Source organism: Lepidochelys kempii, chromosome 7 (assembly GCF_965140285.1).
Source record: "Lepidochelys kempii isolate rLepKem1 chromosome 7, rLepKem1.hap1, whole genome shotgun sequence".
In the NCBI taxonomy this organism is placed as follows: Eukaryota; Metazoa; Chordata; order Testudines; family Cheloniidae; genus Lepidochelys; species Lepidochelys kempii.
In genome coordinates, this window is record NC_136386.1 from 58,954,536 (window position 1) to 58,977,731 (window position 23,196).

Consider the following 23,196-nt stretch of genomic DNA (forward strand, 5'->3'; position numbering starts at 1 on the left):
TTTTAAACTCTGAACTGCAGAATAAAAAGCTTAAGCTGAGCCCGGGCTACTTACACTGCAAGAGCAGAAACAGACTAGCTTTTTAGTCATTTTTTAGTCTCTTCCACGGGAAGGTGCAAAATTGCACTGGCAGATGGACGTAGCACACCCAAACTGCATCTGTAGAGAGGGCCAGATTGTGCCTCGGCCATTGTGGGAGCTTGAGGTGAACAGAGGGTGCAAAGAGTCTTCACTCATCTTGGACTCTTGTGTATGGGGCCAGGCACAGTATTGCTTCTTGGGGGGTGTCTAGTACTGAAGTCACGTCAGCAAGTGGAGCAGAAGCAGCACAGTGGGGAGCCTGTCTCTGGCATGCTGGGAGCAGCCAGTAGAGTGTGCCGCCCCTCCTCAGACCTCTTTTGTGGCTGTGTGGTCAATGACCCAGCACCCCTCAATCTGACTGCTAGATCCTAGCATTCAACAGAATGTAATCAGCACTTGCATTAAACCCACAAGCAGTGGAGGCAGGGCAGGGTTGTGACTAGGGTGACCAGATAGCAAGTGTGAAAAATCAGGACGGGGGTGGGGGTTAATAGGTCCCTATATAAGAAAAAGCCCTGAATATTGGGACAGTCGCTATAAAATCGGGACATCTGGTCACCCTAGTTGTGACTGAGGGTAGAACAGGGCCCCTTGATTTCAGCGAGATTGCACTGCTGTAACTATGGCACATATATTCTTTGATTCCTCTGGCTAGGTACCTACATACCCCCATCACCACAGCCTTACAACACCCCACTAGGCAGAGGAATGTTCGTTCCATTGCACAGATGGGGAACTGAGGCACAGAAAGACCCTGGAGCTTTCCCAGGGTTACACAGTGGCAGAACCCAGCTATCCTGAATCCCAGGGATTTCTTAACCACAAGCCAGTCCTTCCTCCTCTCTGGATTGGAAATCAGGGTTGATGTTTGCACCCCACTTCCCGAACAGTGTTGGAGACACCACAGCAGAAAGAGAGCATGCCTGTTCTGAGCAGTAAGCTATATAGGTGCTCAAGCAAGGAGATAAATACTGTTAGGGGGGGGAGCAAGGGATTTGAACTGAAATGGAGAACCTGCTGATTTCTACAGAACATTTTAGAGGCAGAAGGAACCTGTTGATTATAGCAGCCTACAAAGCGTGTGAACTGAAGATGGGGGTAGATGAACCAAAAACACTTTAAAGCAAATATTTTTCTTACCAGTTGTTCTGTTTGGCCTTTTCTCAGTTATTTCAAACCAAACTAAAACAAGCAAACATATAATTATGAAATTTCTTTGCAAAGTGCATCATTTGTGTAACATCTTTATCTTTGTAATAGAAGGATAATTAACATAACTAATTATCTAATTAAGTTCATTAAGCATCCACCAACAGTGCACCGTGAAGTTGACATTATGTTCTACTGTCAACAAATGCTTTGATTTCTTAGGAAGTAATTAAAATGTAAATTAGCATGCCGTTAAATGCACAAGGGAAGTGTGGAATTTCATATTCATTTTAAAACTGCTCATAGCAACATAACTTTTTTCCCCCTGCAATGAAAGCAGGCACTTTGCTATTAATGATGTATATTGAACAATTCCCATTATAATATTATTGTCTAGTTTGATAATTGACTCACAGCTAAATTGCACTGGCCTGTGGCAAGCTGGAGAAAATTAAAGAAACTTTAAACAAAAAAACTTTTTAGTTCCTCTCAAACAAACATATCCAAGTCACTGTGCTCAGTTATCACCTTCGTATGAGGAATGTAAGGGAAATAATATAAGATCTGTGCATATTATGAATTAATAGAGGTCGGTCTATGTATCTATCATCGCATGGAACCAATCACCATACTATCTTAAATATAAAGAATCTATATATCCTTTTAAAGTAACTATTTTTATGCGAAATTGGTAATGAAGGTGCCATTTATAAGCACATAAGCGTGGTTAGATAGGATCAGCCTGAGGTCTGTCTAGCCCAGTATCCTGTCTCTGACAGTGCCCAGAACCAAATGTTTCCAAGGATGGTGCAAGAACCCTACAACAGCAGATGAGAGATAACCTACCCCTCCCCCAACCAACATTGTCACATCCTGATCTCTATTAGAGAGCAGTTTTAAGCCCTCACGCAGGAAGTTTAGTATCCATTCTAATATCTTACCATCACTAATTATGATAACTCTGGACATTCCTGTTCTCCATATAGGGATCAATCTCTGTTTGAATATTATTAAGTTTTTGGCCTCAATGACATCCTGTAGCAGTGAGTTCCACAGTTTAATCACACATCATATGAAAAAGTATTTCCTTGAATGGATATTTTCTGGGTTTTTTCCCAGAAGTATTTTCCTTTTAAGCAACAGAGTATTACTGGATCAGATTTAGAGGGGCTTCAGGGTTTGAGTCTAATATTCAGAGCCAATGTTCTCGTGAAGTTTTACATCCAAATGGCAGAAAGCTGTGAAGATTAGACAATTTATATTTGTGTAGATAAAAACAGATCCTTATTGAGATCAGGAGAGTTCTCCATGCAGGAAGAAGCTTAACAGCAAATGCTGACTACTCAAATGTGTGTGTCTAGAGATCTAGATACAAAGTTTCAGCAGAGGTGAAAGCAGATGTGCGGTGGGAAGTATTTTGCATGAGTGAGCTGGCCAGAAACTAGATAGGGAATAGGTCCAGCAGTGCAGACATGACCCTAGGAAAATGGCTGGAAATCTGCCAGATTCTCACTGATGGAGTTGTGAGGTGGAGAATTTAAATTTGCAAAACTCCAGAAGTTCCAGAGTGAATTTTTTTTGCACTTACACACCATGGTGATAGTTGCAGCGTAAAAGCCTGAATAGAAAGTGGTGTGACTATTGGCAGCACTGCTTATATGAAATATTTTATATAAAGTTACTCTTTTTAATAGCAAGGGTGGATCTAGTGGGAAGTACAAGTATGGGAAAGCAGGAGACTTGGTTGTATTTATTGTTAGCAATGCCAAAGACTCGCTCCCCCCTCCCGCTCCCCGCCAAGGAAGGTCAGTTTCATCATCCCCATTTTAAAGATGGAGAAACTGAGGCACAAGGTGGTTGAGCGACTTGCCCAAATTCGCACAAGAAGTCATTATCGAGCCAGGACTAGAGAACCCAGCTGTCCCGTTCCCCAGGCTTGTTCTCTGCCTACTAGAAGATAGCCTACTTCTACCTGTGTTAATTTCCTAGGTAATTTTTTTATTGCTATAAAGTCAATGCTGCTTCCATGCTGTCTGCTTTTAGCTGTGCAGTATGCTCTGGAGTTCTGTTCTCTAAGGTCAAACACAGACACCATACTTCTGTTTTTAACTCTGCAAAGCCACCCTTGTGTATGTGGTGAATTGAAATTTGGGGCTTTTTCTCATTAAGTTTGCTATTCCCCAGCTAACTGGTGATGCCAGGAATCTGTCCATGATCCTTAGGAGCAGTTGGCAGTATGCATTAGCCTCCTAGAGGGTCGAGGCACAAGGCTTACATGCAGCATTTAGCTTCTGGAGCTACAGTCTGTTGAAAAGCTAAATGAGTTTTGGCTGTGTAACGTACAATCAAATCTATGCAGTGATGACAGTGCTGTGATTAATAAGAGCGTGCCAACAGCTCTCAGTGACGGGGGTGTCTGCTAGTGAAAAAGAGTAACTCTCTTTTTGTGCTAAAAAAACCCATCCTTTCCTTTAACTTGACATTTGTAACCTGATGAATAATAGAATGTGCCCTTTGCTACGAACTGACCATCTGGCTTTCTCTGTCCCTGCAAGTCACTAGAAAAGAAATCTGATCGCAAGACTTAAATGTGGCTTATTGGTTAGAGCAGAGGACCGGGCATCAGGACTTCTGCAATCTATTTCTCATGCTACCACTGATTTGCTATCTGCTTTGGGGCAAATCTCGGTGCCTCGGTTTCTCTGTAAAATGGGGAAAACTATTCGTCCTTCACTGGGGTTAGACTGAGTGATAGAGCCAGTTGAGCTGTCCATGGAGGAATTCAGCCCCTTTCTTTTGCAAGTGAATTGTCCATGGTACAGTCCTGGGTTTTGTATGTTTGTTACTTGTAAGGACTTTTTGATGTCCGGACTGACTTTTTGTTCTGTGTCTGTACAGTGGCTAGCATAGTGGGGTTCTTGGTTCATGACTGGCTTCTAGGGGCTACGGAAATACAAGTAATAAATGATCATTATGATAATAGTCCCTGAAGCAGGCACAGAGACTGTTGAACATTGAAAGCGCACGTGTTGCATGTGTTACAAAAATCAGTGCATATGCCCAACGTGTCTTTTTAAACTCTCCTAACTTTGAAAAAGCACAACAGCTTCCCAGACCAGTGGACGAAATCCCTGTGATGTAGGAACCAAGCTAAAGCTGTTTAGAAAAATCCAAGTTTTTATAATGGCCGGGGGAGGGGAGTGCATTTTTCCTTATTTCATTCTGGAAATGGCTGAAAAGTTTCTCTTCACACTTTTAAAACACAAAACTCCCAGACTGAGACCAAATGTGATGGATTTCAGCCTATAAGTAAAAGATTGAGGTGATGAATAACTGAAAATGTCCTCAAAGAGAAAAGGAGGACTTGTGGCAATTTAGAGACTAACCAATTTATTAGAGCATAAGCTTTCGTGAGCTACAGCTCGCTTATGCTCTAATAAATTGGTTAGTCTCTAAGGTGCCACAAGTCCTCCTTTTCTTTTTGCGAATACAGACTAACACGGCTGTTACTCTGAAACCTGAAAATGTCCTGTTGGGAACCAAATCAGGAAAGCACTAAAGCCCTTAACATTGAAATGAGTGAGTCTAAGTTCACACTTACAGTGCTTTCCTGAATCAGGGGCCCTAGAATGGAAATGCTTATGCTACCTCAGCTGTAGCTGTCACTCTCCCTACAGTTGTTGCCTTTCCACCCACAAAGCTGTCTACCATCCAGTCCAAATAGTACAACAGAACACACCCCAGTAAAATAAGTTGGTGCACACGTTTAAAAGCCAATCCATTGCTAGACACCAACTCTTCCTGTATGTATAACAGCATTACATACTTTCATACACTGATTCCTGACCCATCAAAACAATCAGTACATCGGTCCTGATCCTGCAGTATAGTCATAGGAATGCTTCTTACTCATATGCATAGTCCCATCAACTTCAGTGATACTCCAGGAATGCCCGTTAATCATGGGAGTAATTCTGACATGGTCACACCCAAGTTTCCATGATTTCCAGTAAATCTGCCCTTGCCTGTATCTTTGGAATCATTCTCTCCTGCGATGCAATCTGTACTCACCTCTTCAATCTTGCTGAACAAAGGCCGGAATATTCTTTGCCGTTATTTCTCCAGCTCAAATCCATGTTGCTTTCCCTCAGGAAGTGCTATTCAGATCAGGGTGTGGAGAGAGAGAGTTGGTGGGCTGTGAAGTCTACAGCGAGGATCATCTTCATTTCCTCCTCCCCAACATAAAACATGTGACTGAACCGTCATAAAGCATGGAGAGGGCCTGAGTCTTCTCTCTTTCCTACTGGTGTAAATCAGGAATAACTCCTTTGAAGTCATCAGGGTTGCACAGGGATAAAACCCATGTAAGCGAAGAGAGAATCAGTTCAATAATCACCAGCGTGTAGCTTCATGCAGTTCTGGAAGGCACTCAGGTGGTGGTGTGATCAGGATGGTAAGTGAACCCAAACAGAATGGAATAGGAGGTGGTATCCACACCTCCATATTGAAATCATACATCCAGGTGCAAACTGCTACAGCTGGTGCCGATACTATTTACGTAAACATTTCACCTAGAACTGGACAGGAATTTTCCATCCAATTTAAGCGAGTCCTCTTTAAAATCTCTAGGCATTACTTAGACATCTACGGTCTGATTGGGAAACTTTCATGTGCAAAAAAAAAGAAAAGCCAAATGAGAAATGATCCTTCCAGCAATAGGAAATGTGACATCTGTCAAATCAGCCCTATTAGAATAGTATCAGGCATAGCAATGGTCAAGTTACATACAATATCTTCCATTGTTGTTTGCAGTGTTGTTGTAGCCAGGTTGATCCCAGGATATGAGAGAGACAAGGTGGGGGAGGTGATGTCAGGAGATTGAAAGCTTGTCAGTTTCACCAACAAAAGTCAGTCTAATAAAAGATATTGTCTCTCCTACCTTGTCTTTCTCAAGTTAAAGCTGCCTTGGTCTCCCCTCCCGAGTTATGGGTGGGCAAATCAGTTCCAACGGTGGCTAGTTTAACTTTATCTTAACAGCTGTTTACTAAAGCTGGCTGAAAATCTTCTGCTGAAACTTTTTTCCTTTGGATGGAAAATTGGGGTTTTGACATAATTTTTTTTGGGGGGGGGGGGGGGAAGGGGGACCAAAATGCCTCAAGCTGAAACATTTTGACTGGAAACTGGGTTTTTGGCAGTTTTTGACACTTTTTTTAGTTTTGGGCTGAAATTTTTTGATGTGCAGTTGCTAGAAACCAAATGAAAAGTCCACATTTTCTGCTGAAATTTGACAAAAATTAACATTTCTTTTGCTGAAATTTTCCACAGGAAAACAAAAATTCCACCAGCTCTTTTGCTTACTTAGTAGATGAGTTGAGACGTGAGATCTCTTTCACATGACCAAAGTCCTCTCTACTTTTTTTTCTACATTAAATCTCCCCTCCTACTTTTCATAAAAGCAAGGGTTTTCCTGGAACTTTGACTGAAATAGCTCTCTCCAGTACCGTTGTTAAATGTTCTGGTTGTTGCCACATTCTACCCTAGAGATCGTTATGCTGCCTGAGGGGAAGTGGGCCTAACGATATAACACTGCATTGAGACTCAAGAGAGATGGATTCTATTCCTGTCTCTGTCACTGGCCTGCTGGGTGACTGTGGGCAAGTCATGTCACCTTCTTGTGCCTCAGTTTCCCCATCTGTTAAATGGAGGTGACCTCTGTTGTAAAGTGCTTTGAGATGCACTGATGAAAAGCACTATGTAAGAGGTAGGTATTATTTTTGCTGTATGTATGTAAGTGCTGTGGGCTTGAAAGCTGCTTTATAAATTCCCCTACCCCCCCCCCCCCAAAAGAATTAAAGTTGCAGACACATATCAGCAGTTGGAGGCCCTGATTCAGCAAAGCACATAATCACATGTCTCACTATAAGCATGAGTAGTCTCATTAACTTCAATGGGACTGCTCATCTGCAAAGGTGTGCATTGCTGGATCAGGGCCAGAGCACTCAACACCATTCAGAATTAGCCCAGACAGAGGATCTTAGCCACTTGGGCTCTCAATTTGGCACTGCTCCTAGGTTGTAACCCCCCTCTCCTGAGCTACTGGCTTTGGAGTGTACTGTGTGTGAGAGGGATCATTGTATTATGGGCCTATAATTCCTCTAAAGAAAGCACCAAAGTGCAGAGCTGCGATTACATCACGTTTCTTTAGGAGAGAGCTGTGTGTCACCCATGCAGCGTCTGTATCATGCAGTGGGAGCTTGTTATGGCAAGAATGAATTTTTGTGGACTGTGGTGCTGTTTAAAAGTCATGTAAAAAATTAGATATAAAACTTTCTAGAGCTCAGTACCGCAGGATATTGATAACTTAATAGTCACACTTCTCGCTGAGCAATTATTACAAGTAGTACCTCCGATTCCTCTCACTGACAGAGATTAGGAGAAATGGGTCTCTGTTCTTTCAGTTTGCTTATGTTGTACATTTGCCAGTTCTTTGTGCTGTCTGTTTCTCTTTTCCCCAGCGTTAGTCACTTTCCCCAGCACTAGTCACTTTCCCCTTGTTTGCATGGGCCTTTTGCATAACAAAAGGGGGAAGGGAAACACTTTTTTTTAAAATAGGAAAATATAATTGTAAACCCAATTGTACTGTAAAACCACAAAAATTGGCAGGGGACTTGTGAGCAGCAAAATAACCTGAATCTACTTGTAATGTAAGTGACAAGAAGAAGTCATCTAACGGCTTGTCAATATGAATATTTAGTTTTCAGTAAGCTGTGGTGGGAATCTCCCCTGCATTTGCCTGCCACGCACTGACTATCCAGGTGGACTCTGCTGATATGCGTTAACAGTTTGTTAACGTGCCTTGATCTAGTCCTGTTGCAAAGAGGACTAGAACAAAGTGCACTAGTGCAGGGTAGATTCACATCCCAGTTTGCCATGAACTAAATGTTGACGTAGAGAAGCCCTAAGTGGGACGTGTAGCAGGGTGATGTATTCCTTCATGTTAAGGGTATAAGGGACTGCCATGATCATCTAGTCTGACCTCCTGCATAACACAGGTTAGAGACTTTGACCCAGTGAGTCCTGTATCAACTCATGCATGTGACAGCCCCTATCTTAAACTATTATCATCCACATACTGACAATGCAATATTAACAATGACAAAAACAAATTTATCACTTCTAGTTTTAGCCAGATATGCTGCAACAGCACCATTGTGTTTATCCACTAGGCAAGGTGCTATGTTAAAAGATAAACCTCCTTATCTTGTTCAGGACACATTGTTTCTGGGGATTTTTTTAAACTGGAAAATCATTCTGTCTTTACTCAAAGCAGACAACAGCAAGCCTGGTATAGTTATTAATATTCTTAAAACATGGTCAGATGCATGGGTTTTGGTCAGAGTATTGGAGAAATGGTAATCAGATATCTAGATATCTGTTTAATATTATTATTTATATTATCGCAGTGCCTAGGAATTGCCCTCTCTTTTGCTGGGTACATCTCTCACGCATTAATTTTTCTCTCCCATTAACCTCCTAGATTTTTTTTACCATTCTTCTAATTTTGTGAACACATGCTTGTCTTGTGGTGGTAATCCTCTGGGGTTTGCTCCAGGATAGGTGGTTCTGGTTGAGGATGGTTGGATACAGCTTCAATACCAGTCCCCAGCTGACCACAAATGGTTGCTAGAGGAACCCTTCTTCCCTCGGAGTCAGCTCTAAAGACACCTAAGCCCTGCCAGCTCCAAAGCATACCTAAAGCCTGTGGGGCTGGAACCTCATCCAGAGCCTAGGGAAGTCTGTGGGAGTCCTGGATCAGAGCTCTGAGGGCAATGGAGCATCACTGAAATGCCGAACATGGACTGCTTTGATATGGCTGCCGCTGGATCACTGACCTGGCCTGGCCTTTTAGAACTCTGGGGGGTCTCTGACCGTTGCAGGCACATAAAGGAGGTTCTTGTCTGATCTGTGTGGTTTTTGCCATAGTTCTGTAATGCTGGAACCTGAGCTCCCCTTTTGCCCTGGGCCCATCTTGGCAGCATGGGAAAGTGATTGCTGTCTAGGTCAGTCTTTATGGGAGTTTTATATGAATTTATGGACTAGTTTTGTGAGGCCGCAACTGTGATTACAGGTTTAATGATGCTTCACACAAACAAAATGTAATGGCTTCCATCAGTGTAAAACAGGAGCTTCCTGCAGGGAAACACCACTAAATGGGACTTCGCGGCAGGGGGACGGAGCTGGTTCTCTGCCAGCACCACATAGACCTTGTGTGTTAACTCAATTATAGCACAGCGCCAGCAGCAGCTAGGCAGTTTGCTTTGAGGAATCGCTGCCCAAGTGGCACGGAGTTTATGCATTTAAAAGTTACCCATCTGATTCATGGCTTTTGGTTGAGAAGGGCTGGGATTAGTACACTCAGCTCAGTGCAATCTGACCTCCCTAACCCTTGGAAGAGTACTGTGTGTGGGTTCTGGTGGGATGGAGGTCTTTGCGTGATAGTCAGGCTTTCTGCAGTCAGGGGTTTATTTGTAGGAGATGGCTGAAAGGAACACTCCTTAGCATCACCTGTACGGGCTGTGCATTCAGTGCCTTCCTGGCAGCAGGGTATTTCCCTCTTCTCTTCCAGTTTGCCCGAGGATCGTATTCTCCTGTGCTCAATACATTTGAGTACTCTCCTCACCTTGCGCTGCACTTCTGAGGTCTTTGTGCAGTGTTTGTCCCAGCCAGCCTCAGCAATCTGTCAAAGACATCACTGTCTGTGAAACTCCCTGCAACTTCGCTGATGTTCAGCAAACCCCTTGTCTAGCCATCTCCTGGCTACAAGTTGCTGTCTCTAATTGCTAAGAGGGGAAAAAGTTCTTCATCTGCTTAAATACCATCTACAAGTAACAGCGTGTCTATTCTGTGTGCGTGCAACTGCCACATTGGGGCACCTGTTGTGTACGCAGGTACCCTTATATTATTTAGGATTTGTACTGTGGTAGCACCTAGGAGTCCCAGTCACGGACCAGGACATCGTGGTGCCCGGCATGGTACAAACACAAAACGAAAAGACAGTCCCTGCCCCAAAGAGCTTGCAGCATGGAAGGTGTTAAAGCAAGTGAGCATCTAGCTGCAAAAGGCAGATGGCAGCGTCTAGTAGTTAGAGCAGGGGGCGGCCAGGACCGTTTTCAAGCAAAGGTTTTATGTCTCCCTCAAGAGAATCTTTTGTGTGTGTGTGTGTGTGTGTGTGTGTGTGTGTGTGTGTGCACACGCAGGTGTAGGGATGGGGAGGACTACACCCGCCCTCAAGAGTTACCTTGCCTGAGGCCACGTAGGGGCATTTGCCTACATGATTAGTGTTTGAGTGGGAAAAGGAGCGAACTCACAAGTCACAGTACTTAGCTCGGCCCTCTAGCAGGAACGGGCGGGTAACTCTGCAGCACCCATCAATTCCTCACTGCTCCCTCTCCTCAGCCTGCTCCCTCATGAGACCCCACATGCTTCTCAGCAGGCTAGAAATATCATGGAAACAGCATTTTCACGTCACAGCCCTTCTGGGATGCAGATATTCAGAAGCAGCCAAAAGGGTAAACCTGGCATTTCAAAGCGGAAAGTTTGGATTGCTTTGAGTTTAATGCAAAAGTTTGAGGGGTTCTAATAATAATGATGAATACTTTAGGCCTGATTCTGCTCTCACATGACACCAGTTTTCCTCCTGCCTAATTGCATGGCATTGGGTGGTGTCACTCCTGATTGGAGATCTCCCTAAAAGTGAAGTTTTAACTCAAACAGGAAATGCTGGATGAAATTCTGTGGCCCGTGTTACACAGATGATCACATGGTCTCTTTTGGCCTCAAAATCTATGGATCTATGATTTACACGGGTGCAAGTGAGCCCAGAATCTGGCCCAGTATGTTTCTTTAACCCCCTACCGCTGAGACTCTCGTAACACTTCACTAACATTAATGAATTTAGCCTCACAACTCCCTGCGAGGTCCGGATTCTTGTCCCCATTTCAAAGATGGGGAAACAGAGGCACAGGCAGGTGCATAGGCACAGGCTCAAGATCACATAGCAAGCTATTGGCTGAGTTGTGAACGCAACCCATATTTCCTGACCTTCCGGCTATACTTTCCTTGGACTAGCACAGAGCTGGTGAGTTTGAGAGACGCATTCAGATAAAAATGTCAATGAAATAGAGAGGTGGTGTTAGATTAATTGTTGTGTGGGACAAGTCCAAACCCTCCTGCCTGGGGCAAGGGAGGCTGGCCTTTTGGGTGTAGTGCAGGAGTGAGACGCAGTAGCTGTGGTTCCATTCCCAGTTCTGCCACACACTTCCTGTGCGACCTCGGGAAAGTCACTTAGGATATGTCTACACTGCTCTAACTCAGGTTTGAGCCTGAGCCCCATTTCCATCCACACACTGATCAGATGACTCAGGCCAGGGAGTACTCAGGACCCACCTCCGAAGACCCTGCTGGAGGGAGAGGGGGGTCAGAGCCTGACTCCTACTTTCCAAGGCTGTGTAGACACACCACTAGAGTTAAATTTTCAAAAGCACCTAAGTGACTTAGGAGTCCAAGTCCCATATTCAGAAGTGATTTAAGAGTCTGAGTCCTATTGACTATCAATGAGACCTGGGCTCCTGCTTGCCTAAATCACTTTTGATAATAGATGGAGCCTCCTAAATCACTTAGGCACTTTTCCGGCTATTGTCCTTAAACTCTCAATTGGCCATCTGTAAAGTGGGGATAATAATCCTTCCCTTGTCTGTCCCATCTATTTAGACTGTAAACTGTTTGGGTCAGGAACTCTCTGTTATTGGGTGGATGTACAGCGCCTAGCACGTTGGGGCCTTAACCTCAGCTGGGGTTTCTCGGTGCTGCAGGAATAGAAAAAATATTTCTAATCTTGCACTATTCCTGTGCTGTTATCTCATTCATTTAAACAAAGGAAGCCTGAATACTGGTTTGTGTATACATATTGCCTTATTTGCTCTACTTTCTTTCTCCTTCTAAATAATTCCAGGGCCAACACATGTGTTGAGTTCATGGATATATTGGGCTCACTCAGTGTTCCTTTCATTGCTCTGCTCTCATGGGCTGTAAACAGAAGAACTCCTGTCATCACCCCATCATTCTGCTTTCAGTTCCCCAAACCCACCTGGTCTACACTCATAAAATCCCAAGTGACCAACGGTTGCTTAACTCTGCTTCTGACCCACCACCAAACCTGTGCATGCAGTGCCTGTTACTGAGCGTTGCAATGTCTTCTGGTGTTTCCTCCAGGGCTTTGTGTCATGTATGGAAAAGTACAGAAGGAGTGGGCAGGAGCTGTACGCATCTTTGTACAAAGATCATGTACAGGTAAGGGATTGAAGATCTCATCGTTTGTTTCTATTGTGAAGATGACATTTTTTAACTTCTCAGACTGCCCAGTCAATGCAATGTTGTGTCAGAGGTGAGATGTTGTCCCTACTGTATATACAGCCTGCAGAGTGCGTGGTGAAAAATTCTGGCTCATAACTGGCTGAAAACAGTCATGTGATGAGTCAGTAATTTTATATTTACCTCCTGTGTGAGTAACAGTACTGTGGAGTAGCATCAGTCACCAATCAGATTGCACATCCCCAGGTCTGTCCTCATTTCCACTGGAGTAATTTAAAGACTAGTCCAGATTTACATCGGTGCAAGTGTGAGTGAGAATTTGGCCGTGTTTCCTGATTGGCTCTTCAGCTGTCAATAATAGTTTTCATGGAACTCAGCCTTACAGACAGTTAAATCCCACATGCAACTCTTTGCTTCCTGATTGGCTCATCAGAGCTCAGTGCCCTGGAATTCTAATCTCATCTCCCCTTCAGAACGGTCATATAAAACAAAACCCAACCTGGGTATACTTCAATTCATGGCCACAATGGAGAGATTTCCAGCTATTTCTGATGAGACATTCAGAATGTTTGTAAAGGTATGGATACTGCCTGTGTTTTGGTGAATATCAACATTTGCTGTCACTGGAGATGCACACTGAGCAGGACAAGCACAGGTGCATAAACTTTGATGTTCATCTCAGACAATGTCAATATCTGTTATTTCATGTTATTTAATATTTTATTGCAAAATAGTTTTGTGTTTCCTATTTTACTTGGTGACTTTGTGTAATGTTGGGTTAAATATATCTGGTTGAGTATTGCTATTCAGTGAAATGTAAATGGTTCCATGTGGTTCCAAGAGTTCCAGTATTTAGACTTGATCATGTAGAGTTCAGTGAGGGTCACTACCTGCTGGATTGGCAACACTCCTTCCTGCCGTGTCTGGGGTTTCCATGGAGGGTTCCATCCCAATCCCAACTCATCGGGGTCATTAGATCCATTGAGATTGCAGAGATAGAACAGCTGCGGGTGGTCTGGGAAAGTGGAGCGTGACGGAGTGATGCGAGTGATCCTTTCCTACAGATGCTGCAGTGTGGTTACAGCAAAGCGGCAAAAGATTGGGCCACACTGGAGGAGCAGCTGTTCACCAGAGGGGGCCCATGGGGAGCCGTATCGGGGTTGTCAGCCCCACGGTGGGGTCTCGATGGGTACGAAGGGCCTGAACGGATGCGGAAGAGGATTCGGTTCGAGAGGGCCCATGGGGCAGTGATGCGAATGAGAAGCGAGGTAACAAGCTTTTGGATGTGATGTGCAAATTCTCTTTCTTCCTTTCCCCCTGGAATAACCCACAAATAACACTCTATGCATGTAGCTTTTTAATCCTCTCCGCCCAACTAGTCCTCCTTTCCTAATCCCATTGTCTTGACTCACTGGGTCATGGTCCTCAAGGTTGGAAACTGCAGCAGTCCCTTGCTCTCAAGTGGGGAGGGAGGCCACTCCACCTCTCTGTATTAGGCAATAACTTTTGAGCTTGGGCCTCACTGCCGGGGTCGAGCCGCACGCAGTCTATAGTTTGGTAGCCTGCTAGCAGGGGTAAACCAGCAGGAACAGTCTAGCTCTCTCGTCCCCTTGGGTGAGGCAGGGCAAGGCAGTGAGCAGTCTTTATCCCGCAGCCTCTTGGCTGGGGTGGAAAGCAATTAAGAGTTCGGGCTCTTGCCCTTTGGCACGGGGCCCAGGAGGGAGCAGGCTTTAGCCTCAGCGTGTAGGCTTAAGGCAGCCAGCTAACACACAGTCTAAGGGCTCAGGTAGGGGTGAGCACCCAAACAGTCTAGTGTCCCAGCATGACAGGCTGTAGACTTACACAGGCCTCCTGGCCTAGGGTGGGGATGCTGCCACCCAAGGGGTGGGATGGCAGGAGGAGGAGGACGCCAGCCCGCCTGACTCCACTGCGTCCCAGCCCAGGGGCCTGGGTGATTTAAAAGGGCCCAGGGCCCCCTGGCCACTGCTGTGGTAGTGGTGGCTGGGCGCCCCGGGCCCTTTTAAATTGTCTGGGCAGGCCGCTGGGCTCCTAAGCGTGCACAGGGTGGTACCAGCAGCAGTAAAGGCAGCCAGGTGGGCATGTGAAAGCCCTAGCCGTGTCAGAAGAGCGTGCCCAGCAGTGCAGCCGGCAGCAGCTCACTGGGCACCAGCCGGCGCAGCACCGCACACAGACACACAGACCCACACAATGCAGTGAATGCCATTGTTGCTTCACATATTTGTATCTTAAAAAAATATTTAGCAATATTCGGGAAGGCATCTTTGGCTATGATGATTTCAGGCAGTTCAGTAAATCACTATAAATAAGATTGCTCTCTGTCCAAAGATACAAAGCCCCACATTCAGCACATGCATACAAATGACTTTTCCTCTCAAGATCAGATAAAGTCCAATATTTTTCATAGCAATGAAAATTTGTGTTGTATGTTTTATTTCAACTTCCTTTTCCATAGCATATGTACTGTATGTGATCCTTCATATACTATAAAGAATTAATTTCATACCAGGTAATTGAAGGCTGCTATCAAATCCCCCCTCTTTCTTCTCTTCTGCAGACTAAATAAGCCCAGTTCCCTCAGCCTCTCCTCTTAAGTCATGTGCCCCGGCCCCCTAATCATTTTCGTTGCCCTCTGCTGGACTCTCTCCAATTTCATTCCATAATGTATTTATTTAATTTAAATATATAATTCAAAATAACAAATTCTACATCTTATATTTAGGCTCACAATTTGTTTAATACTGGTGCTGTAACTGGAAAAAAAAAGTTAACTACATCAAGCATCGCCACAACTTATGTATATTGGGTTCTAAGGTGTTAGCAATAGGATAAAAAGTAGTGTCGTAAACCTCAGCCATCCCTTTCTAGGGGGCCCATTGACTGTTCTGCCCCGAGGCCCGGAATTGCTGTCAGTGGGCCTGAGTGGCAGAGAGGTCAGTGAGGATCCAGCCGCAACACGCTGACCTAGGGTCAGTCAGCCAGCAATTTAGCCGGACAGTCGTTGGCTGCCCCAGGGCTACTCCCTACCTCCCTAGGGTTTGGTACCTCTCTAATCTCCCAGTCCTCTGGATCCTCTGGGTACACAGCGGATGGCAGTCCCGGCAACTCCTCTTCAAGGTCAGCCTCCTCTGGGGGCAGGTGCTGCAGAGCACAGATTCAGCTCCTAGGTGCTGCAGCAAAGTGGAGGAGTCCTTCTCCTTTCCTGACTCCCGCTCAACTGAGTTGCAGGGCCCTTCTTTTATATTTCCTGTCGTTCTCCCCCCACACCCCCAACATACTTCGGGTAAGGGGGGCAGGGCAGGTTTGGCTCCACCTACCAGGGGGAGTGTAGTGGTCCCTCGCTCTCAAATTTGGAGAGAGGCCACTCCGCCTCTCTACAGAAACCCATTGAGATTAGCCATTTTTGAGGGGCTTACGCGAGGCTGCTACATGTTTAGTAGTGGTGGAATGACTGGTAGGCACTATATGGAATGGTATGCACACTCCTGCCTAGTGAGATCTTGCAATTAGACAGGTTTTCTTTCTGTCTGCAGTATCCCAGAATTATAGCATGCCCTCCTGGTGGCATTTTGTTTCCTGAAGTCCAATGTAGAGAAGGTTACTCTGCCACCGCAGACTTCAGTGCATCAGACTGACCATCCTGCTGGACCTGGACAGTGGTTAAATGAATCTTGCTTGTGGAATTAGAGCAGTCTGAGTCAGGTGTCCAACTATCTTATCTAGTCTTATGTCACTGCCCATCACTGTAGGATTTGAGATCCAGCTCCTATCCGCAAGAAGCAGAAGGACTTAGCCTGAGTATTTCAGAATATTCGCTTCTCCTGTCTTTGTGATTTACAAATGGAGCTCCAATTCTGCAGCCCTTCCATAGAGTAGAATATGACTTTGTCCTGGCATTGGCACTGTTCAGGAGTCAGCAATGAGGTCCTGATTTTAAGAAGAGTGTGGGCTTTTCCTCTTTGATTGTAGCGCATGAATGTTCATTTTTATGTTGTTTTGGTCATTTGGGATCCCCTCAGAGGCATTCTTTGCAGCTCAGCTCTGAGTCTGCAATCTGTGCCATAGCTTGGTGTTGGGGTATGTTGCCAGCCTGCGTATTCCATTCTAGTGATGGCTGTTTTCTTTCCAGGTTCACCAAGCTACCCCAATTCACGGAGAAAATCAAGGTAACATTTAAACTGATTCATAGAAGAAAATGAGCTCATAGGTCCAAACTTTGAGCTGAAGTAAGCAGATGTGACTCCAGGTCTAAATTTGTCACGGGGATTATAATATGGTGGCAAGTCTAGTCTACTGCTGTCTAAAGTGATCTGAATTTTTTAGGGTAAAATTGAAGGTATCATTACACATAGCACTTAACCAGATGCTGATTTCATTACTATCTTGTGGCCAGTGGGAGAAAGAAGAAGCCAGAAACCGACTCTAAAATCAAAGATTTAGGCACCTCACAGAGAGGACTGGAAAGCACTTGCCTTTAAGGGGTGTGTGTTCAGCAGATTAACTGTTGTTTGCTGAATGTTTACCTTCTACAGCAGCACCTTCTCTGTTGCACCCACTACTTCTCCATCCTCTGCTGCGTGCCATGAGACACCCCTTTAAGATATCGTTTGAAAGGAAATGAACAGGGCACTAATTGGCTTAGGGAATGATAATAGGAGATTGTGACTTTCAAAGAGCTGGAGAAAAAATGGGGGTAAAAATCCCATTTTTTTTTTTTGACTTTTCAAAGTTATTTCTTTTTCCCTAGATTCAAAATGGAGCCCTTTTTTTCATTTGTTTCTAAACTGTCGACATTTTTTCCAAATTTTTCTAGCCCTAAGTTTTGGTTTTTCAGTCAATACAGGAGATGTTTGGATAAATTTTTTTGCGAAAAATGAAATAGTGTGGAAAAGTCACTGAAAATTTTGTTTTAGGAAGAAAGGCCGTTTTTGGGGTGTAAAAATTTTTGGTTTGATGCATTTCAGCTTCCCATGTCGCTGCACTGGGGCAAACCTTTAGGGTAGGTTGGTGAAACTGTTATTATTAAGTATGTTTATTATGGTAGGGCCTAGGTACCAACAGAGAACGGGGCCCCTTTGTGCTAGGCACTGTACAGAGTACTAAGTAGTCACTACCCTGAGGGGCTTACAGTCTAAATAGAGAAGGCAGATGAAAGGTAGGGGAAAGGGATGCAACATACACACAGATCATGTCTGCACTGCATGAGTGTCTGCACAGCACTACGTGAACTCCCAATGTTCTGTTGCAGCATGTGCTGGGCTCCGTGAGTGTCCCCAGGATATTACAATTACCAGTTCTTCCTAGTTTCATCTGAGCAGCCTCTTGTTTGATTTTTTTTAAGTACTTCTGGTATCGGCCAGAGCTAGTACAAACATGGAAATAAACATGTTTTTTTCAGTATTTTCCAATCTTCAACTATTATCGGAGCTCAGTTTGAGTTATGGTTGAATGCTGGGGCCAGTTCCTAGTTAGTCCTTTCCTAGCAATTAACAGATTTCACTTCTCTCTTGCCTAGTTTAACCATTGTGGGGAGTGGGGTTTGGCAAATAAATAATGCCATTTCCCAAGACAGAACAGATTGGGTGAAAGTCTAATGTTGCTGTTCGTGGCATTCGGCTGCCACTAAAACTGTGATCTCCTTCATATTGATGTAGAAGAGCTGATGCTAAATGGAGCAGAAAGGGAGATGGATGAGAGGGGAATGGATTGTAGCCAGCTGACATTCTTCCCTGCCCTACATGAAAGTTTCCACTCAGAAGACTTCTTGGAACTGTGTGTGGAAAGACAAATTATCCTGCAGGAGTTTGCTGAGAGGGAAAAGGTACCGTCTGACAAACCGGGAAGATCTTTTGTGGCAGGAGGCACTTTGTGGTGGAGCTGGGAATGGACAGTGGGTGTTAGGGGACTTGGGAACAGTCTATAATGGCACCATTGTTGTTGTTCTTTTATCTGTATTCCTGGGAGTACCCACAATTTGCTCTAGACTGTCCAGATATGAAGACCTGTTCCTGAAGTGCACACGAGGTTATAAGGTCTTTGGTTCTTTTTGTTCTGTCTCTGTACAGTGCCTAGCACAGAGGGGTCCTGGGCTATGATTGGGGTTCCTAGGGGCTACCACAATACAGATAATAATATTAATCAAAATCAGCACTTACCCTGGTGGGTTATTTATTTGACTTTCCCCTTGTACTTCAAGGCCCTGGAAGAGCAAATATCACATTAAATTTAACCACTAGGGGCAATAAAAACTGACTGTAGTTTTTGGTGGCACTGCTGGAAATCTATTCCCATACCTTCAGCAAGGAGATTAGTGGCCCATGTCTAGGGGGTCAGGGAAGGTTTCCGACAGCTGGGAGATAGGATGGGTCAGCATTCGCTCCAGACATACTACATTCAAGCTTCCTAAGATTCCGCCCCAATTCCGCCCTGCCAGAAACCTTTCCCAGTCCCCAGTGCAGTGCCCTGCACTTGACTCGCTTCCCGGCTGCCTTGGGACATGCCAGTTCTGTACAGGCAACACTTTGTTGCTGCCATAACTGCTGTTTGAAATGATGGTCAAATGGCTGTCACTTTTCTTCTCTGTTGCTCCAAGAGGAGATGCCTTTAATGCCCTCAGCCAGCCCTCCCCGCCCTTCCCCCTCCCCCAGGTGTGCTGGAGCAGACTCCTACTCTCTGAGCGTGCACACAGCCTCCCTGTCCCCACCCTGACTGTGTCCCACACCTAGCCACATCAGTGCTGGTGCCTCCTGGATCCCACTCTTACCATGCTGCCCTTCCCCATGATGCCTCCTAGGATTGGGGAGAGGACAGGACCCAGCCTGTCATAAGGAGGACATAAGGAGTCCCAGCAAGGGGCAGATGAGGCAGAATTGGCTCCTTCCAGTAGCCCCAACCTACCCTCCGCCACAGTCAGAGACCCTCACTTCTCCCCATCAGATGATTCCCATGATAGCCACTGTCAAACCCTAAGAGAAGGGCTAGTTCTTGGTGTGGGAAAGAGATAGGGATTAGCCATTTTCCAGGGAGTTCTGAGAGACCCATACACGTTTAGTAGCTATGGCCTTATTTTCTGCCACTTTGCCCTATACATGCTTCTTTCCAGTGGGTCCTTTCCTGGCGTTTGGCCCTTCAGTGTGGGAAGCCCAGCAGTTTGCGTCCATCTAACAGTGAAAGCCACTCGTGAAAAATATGATTTTACATTCTCTGTGATTAAAATGTTCCACTTTGGAGGCTCTATATGGATTTAGATTAGAGTTGGCTGGGAATTTGCCGCTGGAATGATTTTCTGATGGAAAACATCCTTTTCACACCTTCAAAACTTCCCTGGGGAGCATTTCAGTTTTACTGAAAAAAGGCTCCCCAGGGAAGTTTTCCACCAAGACAGTTGAAACTATGGCTCCCCGGCTGCCCACCTGGGAGAAAGTGAAGTTGATGACAGCCTTCCAGTTTGGTTCTTCTGAAACTGAACTTTTCTGGAAATCCCTTCCCCTGCAAGAAATCAGTTTTGACTTTTCATCCTCATTCGGGGTGTAAAAATGTTCAAAACAGCAGAATTTTCTGTGGGAAGGGATTTTCCATTTGCTGGCCAGCTCTAACAGAGAGAGAGAGAGCTTTTATTTTTTTGTATAGCTTTTTGTGGCACTTTCCCAACAAACAGCAGTCATGCTCTGTCTCTCCAATGCGCTGCCTCCCCATCCCATTTGAGCTGTAGGTACCATGTAAAACAAGGCACCATAATTAAACATTCCCCACCCCCAGCAGAAGGAGAAGGGGATGAAAATGTGAAACATGTTTTCCATGCCTGGTCCTAATCTCATTCGGAGGCTTCAGGCTCTCGCTCTCCTCCGTGTAACTCCACGGGAAGCCATCAGAAATGCCAGACGTTTTCCTCCAGCAGCAGTCACTACATTGCCAAACTGACAGAGTATTAAAAAAAGCAGTAGGGGGTGACATTAGCTGTCCTGTGCTCACTTAGTACGCGGCTGCCTCATGAGCTGTTTGCGCTCTAACCACGCAAGTGGAACTGGCTTACCTACCGTATTGCAGAGAGATGTCATGGCGATGCCTTGGCAGCTAGGAGATTGATTTGCTCCAGCGCGGGGTTGCAGTGGCTCTGGAGAGCACTGAGTGTTTTATAACATTACAAGGTTTTGTTGCTGTGGCACAATCAAAGAGAAACCTTTGTAACATTTTCAACTACACAGCCTCACTTTACACACAGCTGCAAATTCTCTGCTGGTGTGTGACACCGCTGAAGTCAGTGACGTTACACTCGTAGAGCATTTAGCTGCACTCACTGCAGCTGAGTAACACTGTCTGCAAGCTGCTCGTGCCAACTCCACCTAGCCCCAGGCTGGCAGGCATTTGCTGTGTGCTGGCACCTGATCTGAAAGCCATATTTCCTGCACTGCCTAAGGATAAGATGTCTTGTGTGCCATCACTGTCACCTGCCCCCCTTGGGTGCACAGAGGAGGAGGTGGGTATAGGCCAGCCTGAATGCTCACGCACCCCTCTGAGCTGCTTGCGGAGACTGAGTCTGAATGCAAGGAGGCGAGAGCAGGCTCAATGCAGTGGCCACTTTCCCCTTAGCAAGAGAGGGGGGAGAGGCGGGTCAGTGGGGGTCGTTTTTGCTGCACCCGCTTCCCTTTTCCTCTGATGCAAGTAGAGTCCCGCACAAGCGGGGAGTAGCTGCATCCTTTGGAGGGCTGCAGAAAATTGCTTGCCCCCTGTGAGTGCAGTGGGGAGCAGTGAAGGAATTTTGCTGCTGTCATTACCCAGGGCCAGGAGTTAGGTCACAGTCTCATCCTCACAACAGATGAAATTGGCACTATAGTTATAGAGGGGTGGGGGGCAAAGTGTAGGGTTTTTCTCTATGTTGGAGTAAGTGTGTGTAATGTGCTGGAATGTATGTGTGTGTGTATCTAAATCTCTGTGCAAGGTGTGTAGGGAGGATGGAGCATTAGTCTGTGTGTGTGTATATACACAGTATGCTGAGGCTGTGTGTAGGTTGGCTGTGAGGGAAGCTGTGTGCATGGGAAAAGGCATGTTAGGTGGTGTGTAGGTTGGCTGTGAGGGAAGCTGTGTGTGTGTGGGACAAGGCATGTTAGGTGGTGTGTGTATATACAGTACGCTGAGGCTGTGTGTAAGATGGCTGTGAGAGAAGGATGTGTGTGTGCGACAGGGAGTGTTGTGAAAAATGTGTTTGTGCAGATTGCTTGGTTGATGCAAGAGAAACACGACGTGAACCCGCCCAGCCTGTTCTCCCTGGGCCAGCCCTTTAATAACCCTGGCTCACCAGATGAGCAGGGGAGATTTGATTCTTGTACATGTGTTGGATTCACATCTGCAGCCTGAGCCCCCCTGCTGCAGAATGTTTCCCTGCTCTTGACAAGTCTTGGCTACTTGTGCCAGGGTATTAATGTGTTGTTTGCGTGCCCAGACTGAGGAGGAGCAACAGCACAGCTTTGCTGACCAGGACAATCCAGGGGGTGGTTTCTCTTTGGTGGAGAGATTGTGAGTTTTAGAGGAAATAAGCCATCAACTGCCAGCGAGTTACCTGAGACCAGAAGCAAGTCAAGCACCAGTGGGTAATGTGTCTGGTTACCAAGAGGCCTACGGTCTAGCAGTGATGTAGCACCAGGCCCTTCCTTGAAAGGGGGCTGAAGGTGCCAAGGACAATAGAAGCAAGTAGCAGAAATCAGGGAGCTGGACACATAGTTGTAGAAAACGAGCTAGTCAGTCAGGGCATCCCTTCTGGAGGTGAACTGCCGTGAGGTCATCGAGGGTACTAATACTTGGGGCAAATAGGGGGGCTGGCCTGCATATGCTTCGATGCAGCCAGTGTTCCTAGGTACGCCAGCCCTGTCACAGGGACCTGCCAGTTCAGTGTGGTATTGACACGGGCAGTTTTCACAGGGGCACCATTATGAGCTACCACAGCACAGGGACACAGCTGTGGAGGGTTTGCACAGTGTTGAAGTATACTGGAGACAGGAAGCCAGAATAGTTATCAGAGCAGGGAATTGGAAAGAAAGATACCTAGGTTCAATCCCTGGTCTGGAGAAAGTCAGGTCTTGCCCCTTGCCTCAGTTTCCCCATCTGTAAAATGGGATACCAATGGCCACCCACGTCACAGGGAAGGGTGGGGTTGAGTGTTAATCAATGTGTGCAAAATACTTTGAGATCCTCAGATAGCAGGAGCCAGAGATGGGCAAAGTTTTTGTATGAACTTATTTTCTCCACCGTCAAATCAAGGCTGGCCCTGTGTGCGTCTTGCTGGGTTGGAGGGGGAGCCAGGAGACTCTTCCCCACCAGCACTGGTGCACAGCAGGTAGCTGGAGTCTGGGTGGCTGGGCTAATAGCGCAAAGGACAGGGATTCACTAGCTCGGGCAGAAATGCTCACCAGCTCCGTGTGCTAGCCAGGGCTCTGACAATGTAGAGGAGCACCAAGATGTGGTCCATGTTGCCACTCGTGGCCCCGAGAGGCATTTTGCCCTGTAGACTCTCCCTCCAGCACTGCAGTGGCTTGTGGAGCCATTCTTCGTCCCTGAATCTGCAGAGCTCTTCACAGACCCCAG

General features: G+C 45.8%; 1 protein-coding gene across 7 annotated transcripts in view; it reads left to right on the forward strand.

The window, feature by feature from the left end:
- The window catches only part of WDFY4 (WDFY family member 4), a 239,735-nt gene that overhangs the window by 128,957 nt on the left and 87,582 nt on the right, over window positions 1-23,196 (forward strand). For all 7 annotated transcript variants that reach the window (XM_073353061.2, XM_073353064.2, XM_073353060.2 and 4 more), the window contains 4 exons: window positions 12,502-12,579; window positions 13,665-13,868; window positions 16,748-16,784; window positions 18,273-18,439. In XM_073353061.2, coding sequence (XP_073209162.2) covers window positions 12,502-12,579; window positions 13,665-13,868; window positions 16,748-16,784; window positions 18,273-18,439 — 486 coding nt within the window. The remainder of the gene's footprint in view (window positions 1-12,501; window positions 12,580-13,664; window positions 13,869-16,747; window positions 16,785-18,272; window positions 18,440-23,196) is intronic.